The 9630-nt window shown below is 37.1% G+C and overlaps 1 protein-coding gene across 1 annotated transcript in view; it reads right to left on the bottom strand.

Moving 5' to 3' along the window:
* Positions 1 to 702: 702 nt before the first annotated feature.
* Positions 703 to 9630, bottom strand: part of EHD2 (EH domain containing 2) — a 99102-nt gene continuing 90174 nt past the window's right edge. Inside the window, exons 4-5 of the mRNA XM_053721634.1 lie at positions 7260 to 7424; positions 703 to 7110 (exon numbers count right to left, since the gene is read on the bottom strand). Coding sequence (XP_053577609.1) covers positions 6574 to 7110; positions 7260 to 7424 — 702 coding nt within the window. The 3' untranslated portion in view covers positions 703 to 6573. The remainder of the gene's footprint in view (positions 7111 to 7259; positions 7425 to 9630) is intronic.

Below are 9630 nucleotides of genomic sequence, written 5' to 3'. Positions count from 1 at the left end.
TGGTGTGTGGTATATGAGAATGTGTGTGTTGTATGAGAGTGTATGTAGTTTGTATTGTACGAGAGTGTGGTGTGTGTGTGTTATTACATTTTATAACACAAGTTTGACTACAATCAGGAATAAAGTACACACACGTTTTAGTCACTAATAATTGCAGCTATCTTGTTGTATGTTACTTCAGAGATTTTCAGACCAAGCATAAGAATAGTCTTGCTAAGGTATGAGGTATCATGGTACTGAGTCTTAGAAAACAAAGTTCTGTAGAACCCTGAGATAGAGCATACAATTTTAAACAAATTTCTAACTTCTGTTATTACATTTTCTTTGTTCTTTTGGTATCGTTTGTTGAAAAAAAGATCAGCAGCACGCAAGGCAGCAGTTTTGCAAGAATGTTATCCATTTACAAGAGTACTAGATGGCAGCACTGTTTCCTGCCATCTAGTTCTCCAGACACTTATTTAGGTATCTCTTCAACAAAGAACACCATGGAAACAATGCAAATTTGATAATAGAAGTAAATTGGAATCGCAGAAAAAAATTGGGTTTTCATATCCCTTTAATACAACAAATATGCATGTGATAAATGTAATATTAATCTCATTGTGTAATAATTTGTGCACGTGGATACCCAGTCTGTTGTGCACATAGCTATTTCTCTTAAGGATTATTGCGTTCCAAGGAATAATACAAAGACACAGCAAACATAGGAAAACATTGCTCTTTATTGCAAGGCAAGGCGGTGAATGTAAATACACAATCCGCGGGCTTGGAGGCGCTGCACCAGACATATCAGATACACACTTAAGATATAAATAGGTATTTGAGGGTGACACAAGCATCTGTGCAATATAGTGAAAAATCTCCAAAAATAAACAAGAAACATTAAAGCGGCAAGTTAAAGGGACAGTCAAGTCCAAAAAAAACTTTTCATGTTTTAAATAGGGCATGCAATTTTAAACAACTTCCCAATTTAGTTTTATCACCAATTTTGCTTTGTTCTCTTGGTATTCTTAGTTGAAAGTTAAAACTAGGAGGTCCATATGCTAATTTCTTAGACCTTGAAGACTGCCTCTAATCTGAATACATTTTGTCCACTAGAGGGCATTAGTTCACATGTTTCATATCGATAACATTGAGCTCATGCACGTAAAGTGACCTAGGAGTGAGCACTGATTGGCTAAACTGCAAGTCTGTCAAAAGAACTGAAATAAGGGGGCAGTCAGCAGAAGCTTAGATACAAGATAATTACAGACATAAAACGTGTATTATTATAACTGTGTTAGTTATGCAAAACTGGGGAATGGGTAATAAAGGAATTATCTTTCTTTTTAAACAACAACAATTCTGGTGTTGACTGTCCCTTTAAAGAGACAGTCTAGACAAAATTAAACATTTATGATTCAGATAGAGCAGCCATTTTAAACAACTTTCTAATTTACTCATATTATTAAATTATTCTTCGTTCTCTTGGTATCTTTATTTGAATGTAAGCTTAGGAGCCGCCCCGTTTTTGGTTCAGCGCCTGGGTAGATTAGAAAAGTTGCTTTAAATGGCTGCTCTATCTGAATCATGAAAGTTTAATTTTGACTTGACTGTTCCTTTAAGAATTGGACTAGATCACAGTCTAGCAATGCAGTGTAAGGAAACTGCAAGCCTGAGGCTACAATGTGTGTCTTGGGCACATTCATAATGAAGCTATTCAATACTGTAGAAGTCTGTATATAGCAACAGCTATTCATGTCTGTGAGAATCCCAACGGCCAATAAACAGTGCAGGAAAATCATGTGGTTACATAGTCACCATTATGTTTCTATAATTTTCTTTTCGACCACAGTCAAACCAGACTCACATATGTGGTGACAAATAGCATCTAAAAAAAGGCATTGTAGATGAGAAAAATAGGTGGTTATCCACATTCAGTTAAACTCAGACAACCTCAAACTTGGCCCTTTAGAGGTTTTGGAACTACATTTCCCATGATGCTCTGGCTGATCATCATGGGAAATGTAGTTCCAAAACCTCTGGAGGGCCAACTTTGAGGATATCTGAGTTAAATCCATCACAGTAAAACCTAATTGTGACCCCTATTAACCCTAGCCGAGTCCCAATTAACCTTAACCAGGATTTTAACTTGCCTGGCCAGCCCCTATAAAAGGATTCCTCCCTTTTAATAAACCCAAGAGACCTTAGTTTGTTTTCCCCCTATAGTAATGTCCCATTCACTAATTTACCCCCATAGCAGGTCCAGAACCGTTTGATTGGTAATTGCTGTTAGGGTAGGGTGACCATATTGCCGCTTTAAAAAGGGACACATATATTTAAAGAAATGTTTTGAATAATGTCCCATTATAAGAACCCTGACATATGTATTTTTATGTGTCCCTTTTTAAAGCGGCAATATGGTCACCCTATGTTAGGGTTATAGCATTGAGGGACTGGGTCACAGTTACTGTTTTATCATAATCAGGCATCCACCCAGGGCCCCCCGCTTTGGTGGGCCCCACAATGTCAGGGGTGAGAGTATGAGAAGGTGTAATTTACATCCTCTATTTAGTTTATTAAATTTGCTTTGATCTTTGTAGACGCTCCTGAGCCTGCCTACCAGATTTTCATCAAAGGATACCAAGAGAACAAAGTGAATTTAATAATAATAATAATCATAATAGAAATAACTTGGAAACAGTTTTAAAACAATATGCTCTATCGGAATAATTACAAAAATATTTGTGGTTCCATGTCTCTTTAAGCAGTTAGGGTCTGTTGCCTAAATGGTGTGAGAGTGTGATGACCCCCAGATAATGCTCTTTTACTGTCTGTCATAATGCACCTTCGCAGTTGGTGTTGCTTTACAAAAAATGATGTCACCTTTTAGCACAGTGGCAACATATTAGTGACTCTAATTAAAGGGACAGGAAACCCCAACATTTTCTTTCATGATTCAGATAGAGCATACAATTTTAAACAACTTTCCAATTTACTTCTATTATCAAATCTGCTTCATTCTCTTGTTATCCTTTGCTGAAGCAACAGCATTGTACTACTGGCAGATAGCTGAACACATCTAGTTAGCCAATCACAAGAGACAAATGTGTGCAGGCTCCAATCAGCACCTACCTCCCACTAGTGTATGTTATGTGCGTATTCATTTTCAACAAGGGACACCAAAAGAGCAAAGCACATTTGAATATAGAAGTGAATTTAAAAGTGTCTTAAAATGACCTGCTCTATCTGAATCCTGCAAGTTTAATTTTGACTTTCCTATCCCTTTAACTCTAGCTTTGTGTCTCTGCATGTTATCACTAAGGCTGCCTAAGGGGCTAAAAAGTGGCATGACACCTCCAGCATACAAAGTAATTTGATTTGAATTGAGTATTGCGTCATAGCTTTATGCAGTAAAAAGGTTCAGATACCCACAGCACAGCAACACATTAGTAATGAGATTAAATATAAACTGAAAACTCGGTTAAACTAAAATGGTAAAAATGAAATGCTTTAATCAGTATCATATTAATTGCACCTCATATTGGTGTTCATAAATCAGCCTACAGAAACACTCAGATTAATTAAATCAGTATTTTAGTTCTACTGTCACAAAATTATGCAATTTAATAAGTGGAGGTCTGTGTTATAGGACATTTTTAGTTTTTGCAAATGTATTAAAGGGACAGTATACTGTAAAATTGATTTCCACTGAATGTGTTTCCAGTAATTTGTTATACCAGCTGTAGAGTTTAAAATATATGAGGAATTGTTCATTAAGGTTTGTTTTTGTATATATAAAAAAAAAGCTGTTTCTGATTATTGAAACCACAACCCAATAAAATGTGATGAGCTTGAAGGAAGAGCAGGCCTCCTTATGTTATCTATCTAAATATTTAGGCGAAGTCCTGATATTATTTATCACTGTTAATTCAAAGACCAATACTTGTAGAGAACAATGGAAAAATGTACATTTTAGTACCTCTCAGTCACCCACACACACTGGGAACATGATTCCATCTAAAATGTCTTGTTTGCATAGCCTTTCTATAATCATTACTTAAGTACAGACATTTGCAGTATAGGCGGGGATACAACAAGCAAAATCTGCTATTTCAAATGCCAAAAACAAAGGTAAAAAGCTATTTGTAAACAATTGACTATACTTCTGCAGGTATAATAGATCATTGGGAACATATTAAAGCGGAGAGAAAAAATGACAGTTTACATAGCTGTATCTACTCTGAGATAATTTCAGAAAAAAAATAACAGTTTACATGTGGATAACAAGCTTTTTAGTAAAAAAAAAAAGAAATATGACTTTATTGATGATATATATTTTGTTTAATATGAAAAAAGTATTACTTTTTTTGGCTATTCCTGTGAATGCACATATTTACAAGTTTGTGTATCTGTACTATTTTGTATGATAAACATTTCTGGCTAAGCAAAGCAATAAAAGACAAGAGGCGCATGGCTTGGCACATACTTATGATGACTGGAAGGAATAGATATATCTGCTTTTGCATCCACTTATTTAAAGAGTTCCTCTTTCAATTCAATTTGTTAGTCCTGAATTGAAACGTCACCTCTGATTTGGTGCCAATGTTGGCACATTTGTGCCAAAGTTTCAAACCACAATACCTCTAAAATATAAAAATGGCAATATTTCCCCTTTAAGAGGGGGACCTATTCAAACATACCCAAAAGTGATCTCTCAAACTAGCGCACAAACATTAGGCAAAGAATTATGTGTTGTCCACATGCTGTTACACAATTGAATAGAACCATTATCTAGATAATCTCGCCAATAGCCAAGAACTGTGTCTCACATCCAACCAATCTAAGATTCACCAGTCAACTGAAAGCAACTTCTCACTTCCAAGTTTAGTCAGGTTTGGGTATTTGATGAAGGCATATGCTAAAGACCTGGCTTTGTTCATCTAGAGAACTTTGAAGATGAGGTTGGTAGCCACAACATTATCCTTTAAGACAGAGCTCAACAAACCCAGGAGCCAGGGAGCCACTGGCTCCTAGAATTTTACCCCTGGCTCCTAACTTTTAGGGTGACTGTCTATATATCTATATACAAATATCACTGTCTGGCTTCTAAAAGTATGTCTGGCTCCGAAATATTCTTACTGACTCCTACATTTTGAACAGATTTGTCGCCCACTGCTTTAAGAGGCTAACTTGCTAAATTTCATATCATGTTTTGATATTAGCTGTAAAGACTTGGTTTGGCATTTGTGCCAAATCCCAGCTATGGAGATTTTCTTCTGTAACCTTCAAAACTCAGGTTCGTTTATTTAGATTCTTTTTACCTAAAAGCCCTGTCTGAATCCATGATCCTAGTAGATCAACATTGATGTATCACTGCCACACTAAAGCCCATTGAGGACACATGAACACAGTTAAACCAACACTAAAATCAGATGACTTTGGGTCCCGCAACAGCAAATAATAAGTATTATACATTATCCTATATCTTTAAGTTTGTGAACGCTGTAGGATATATCAAAAGCACCAGTTGTTTATAGTAGTCACATATTAACCTACAGGTTTGATTCCTAACTTAGATCCCAGTTTAAGGGTTTTTAAAAATCAAATATATATTAATATAAATGTATTGAAAGTATATCACACTATATAAAGATATATCTGCAAAAAGATTCCAACCATGGAGTAGAGGTCCTCAGGATAACTTATGTTTGTTTTATTATGGTGGCCACTTGGTTACCTCTGATGGCCACTGTGGGAATATTTCACAGCTATCTAACAGAGATATTTATTGGAGTATGGGATTCAGAACTCCACCCCAGGAACCCATTTTACATGCGAGTAGATAATAACAACATTTCTGGGCAGTTGGGAACCTCTTTGGGGTAGAGATATGGTTAATACTAACTTTTGCTTGCATAGATTGATAGTTTAAACAACCACAGATTCTTTTTGAGGCTTGGGCACACCTAAAACTAGACGTAATGGATGTATAATGATCAACAACCAAGAAATATTTAAGTGAATCACCATTCAAAAAATGTCAATTAATACTCGTTTTTTAAGTGAGTAAATAAAAACATAAAAAATGTTAGACCAATTTGAAAATATTCAAGAATATGGAAGGAACATGTTGAGATTGACAGGGTCTAACACCAACTTCCAGTAGGGTCATTCTTCACAGTACAGGAATGGTGGCTAACAATTTAAATGTTGGAGTTGAAGATGTCATTTGCAGGTTTTTCTCACTTTTTGGGTTCTTCACAAATGTTATTGGAAGATACAGCTGTACACAAGCTTCAGAGATCCAGGTGTTCTCTTCAGTTATGGTATAATTATAATCTTTAATATCTACACCCTCCCAGGTATGATGCTATGAGCTACTGCACAGTTTAGGACTAAGCTGTCTTTTAATAATCTAGACTAAATATAGCTGACGTGACTTTTGTTAGTAAATTTGCATGACACAAACGTCCCTGACATTACTAATTGGACAATGGAAATGTTGCCAGGGCGCATGGAAGGGCAGCATTAATATTGTCAATAATCGGATAGAGGCCAAAAAGCTGAATCTGGGAGGGAGGAGATATGGGTTTACTCAGCTGACCCTTTCTGTCGCCTCTTTGATGGAGGGACGAGGTGCCTAGGTAGCTCAGGGGGCAAACCATGGCCCTCCAGCTTGACCTCAATCAAATGGCTAGCCAGGGCAAACTCTTCGTCATCAAGCATGCCATCTCGATCAACATCAGAAAGTTTCCAGATCTTGCCCAGCACAGAGTTGGGGAGCTTGGTGGTTATCATCCAGTTCTTCGCTTTCGTGCCTGTTAGTTTGCCATCTGTTGGTGCCAAGTTAAAGAAGATCTCATCATATTTGGATTTGTCCTTGGTAACAACCCAATCCTCATCATCTATTCCCTCTAGAATGCCTTCAGTGGAGCCCTCAACAAACGGTCCATTGTGAGTTCCATCAAAGGCACCTCCTTGGACCACATTGTCGAAGGTGTCAAGATCTTCCTGTCTTAGGAGGGGCATCAGTTTGGCAATGTCAACTGTGAGCAACTCATCCAAAATGTCAACCACCTTTTGCTTCATTGAAGGAAACTTCTTAAAGTCATGAATCATTAGCTGCTCCTAATTGGAAAAAAAAATATAAGAATATAAGATGACCTTGTCAAGGGCAGTAGTTGTATTCAGGACAACAGAAATTAATGCACAGACGATACCAGAAAATCACACAGTCAGAATAAAGATAGGGGCTATGTAATCAGAAGGGAACTTACCTGCATTTTGGCACAGTCCGGAAAATCTCCTGGCGAGATGTGCTGCTCCAGCTGTATTTTGGCAAAGATGACTGGCAACTTGGCGATTAGTTGCTTTTTCTTATTGTCTTTGCCAAAAAGTTGTGGCATCTCCTTCTTCAAGTAGCTTATAATGTGGCAGTGGACCTGCAAGACATATTGAAAGAGTTAAATGGACAGTCTACTCCAGCATATTTATTGTTTAGAACGATAGATAATCCCTTTATTACCCATTCCCCAGTTTTGCATAACCAACACGGTTATATTAATACACTTTTTACCTCTGTGATTACCATGTATCTAAGCCTCTGCAGACTGCCTCCTTAGTTCAGTTCTTTTAGCAGACTTGCATTTTAGCCAATCAGTGACCTCTTATAAGTAACTCCACGGGTGTGAGCACAATGTTATCTATATGCACACATGATGAACTAGCTCTGTCTAGCTGTGAAAAACTTTAACATGTATTGAGATAAGAGGCAGCCTTCAAGGCATTAGACATTAGTATATAAGCCTACCTAGGTTAAGCTTTCAACTTCGAGAAAAAAGCAAATTTGATGATAAAAGTGTATTGGAAAGCTGTTGTAAATTACATGCCCTATCTGAATCATTAAAGTTTAATTTTGACTAGACTGTCACTTTAAATATAAAAAGTACTCAGCTAGACAAGAACACTTCTGTGTTAATTACAAGGATTTTACACCAAGACATAGAACACAAAAGCCTTATAACCCCCTAGAATCTACCTGTTGTGTCATCTGTATGACATCATAGCAAAAGTGCAATTTATTCATTCATTATTTAACATTTTGTTGAAGAATAAACATTTGGGTTTTTATCTTATCTACAAACAATTCTAAAGGGACAGAAAAGTCTAAATGAAAAACTTTCATGATTCAAAGAGAACATGCCATTTTCTAATTTATTTCTATTATAAAATCAACTTTGTTCTATTGGTATCCTTTGTCGAAGACTAAAACTAGGTAGCAGCAATGCAATACTGGGAGCTAGCTGAAAACAGCAGGTGAGCAAATGACAAAATGCATATGTGTGTAGCCACCAATCATTAGCTAGCTCCAAGTAGTGCATTGCTTTTCAACAAAGGATACCAAGAAAAAAATAAAAATTAAATTTGAGAATAGAAGTGGATTAGAAATTAGAAATTGGTTTAAAATTGCATACCCTTACCCTGTCTAAATCCTAAAAGTTTAATTTTGACTTTACTGGCTTTACTTTGATCAAATTATAACAGGATGTTTCTAGAGCTAATTTATCATTTTCAATTAAAATAAATAAATACAAATATATTACATTTAAAGGGATAGAACATACAGTAAAAAAAGTTTCCAATTTACTTCTATTTATCTCTGGTGCTTCTGATAGCCGATGTAGTCATTTTCTAACTCTTATAAATTGCTCAAAATTCCCATAGTTTGTTCTACCACCTTTGAGCCAGATTACAAGTGAAGCACTAAATATCGCTTGCATGCAAGCGATATTAGCGCTCCACTTTGTAATACCAGCGCACGATAATGTGCGATGGTATTAAAAGTTTGCAATGTGAACACAAGCTCGCGTTCGCATTGCTGGGAAGCATTGGGCTCACAAGAGCGCGCTTCCATAGGCTCCTATTGGAGCTTAGTTTTAATGCCGTCACAGACGGCATCAGAACTTCTACACCAGTGAAGGCAGTAAATCGCATAGCGATGGGCAGCAAATAACATAAATTATGCTTACCTGATAATTTTCTACAGATGGAAAGAGTCCACTGCTGCATTCATTACTTTTGGAAAAATAAGAACCTGGCCACCAGGAGGAGGCAAAGACACCCCTGCCAAAGGCTTAAATACCTCCCCCACTTCCCTCATCCCCCAGTCATTCTGCCGAGGAGCAAGGAACAGTAGAAGAAATATCAGGGTGAAAAGGTGCCAGAAGAACAAAAATTACAGCCGCCCCCCATAAAAGGGTGGGCAGCTGTGGACTCTTTCCATCTGAAGAAAAGAAAATGATAAGGTAAGCATAATTTATGTTTTTCTTCATAAATGGAAAGAGTCCACAACTTAATTCATTACTTTTGGGAAAACAATACCAAAGCTACCCAAGAGGACACTGAATGCTAAAACAGGTGGGTACAAAAGGCGGCCCATTCTGAGGGCACCAAACCTAAAACCACAACCCCAGAAAAAATCCTGCTTCATCCGAAGCCAGAAAACATTTGAAAAAGAAAACATGGCCCCCAAGGACACTGACCCACAGATAGTCCACAAGCCGAACTAGAGCCCACAAAACGGACGCAACTGAGCCAGCGCTTCTCCAGAGATACCATCGACCAAAGGACGAACACACACCCCTTCAT

This window comes from Bombina bombina, chromosome 7 (assembly GCF_027579735.1).
Source record: "Bombina bombina isolate aBomBom1 chromosome 7, aBomBom1.pri, whole genome shotgun sequence".
Classification (NCBI taxonomy): Eukaryota; Metazoa; Chordata; class Amphibia; order Anura; family Bombinatoridae; genus Bombina; species Bombina bombina.
The sequence above is the reverse complement of the archived record's forward strand: the minus strand, read 5'-3'. Positions and strand labels throughout refer to the sequence as shown.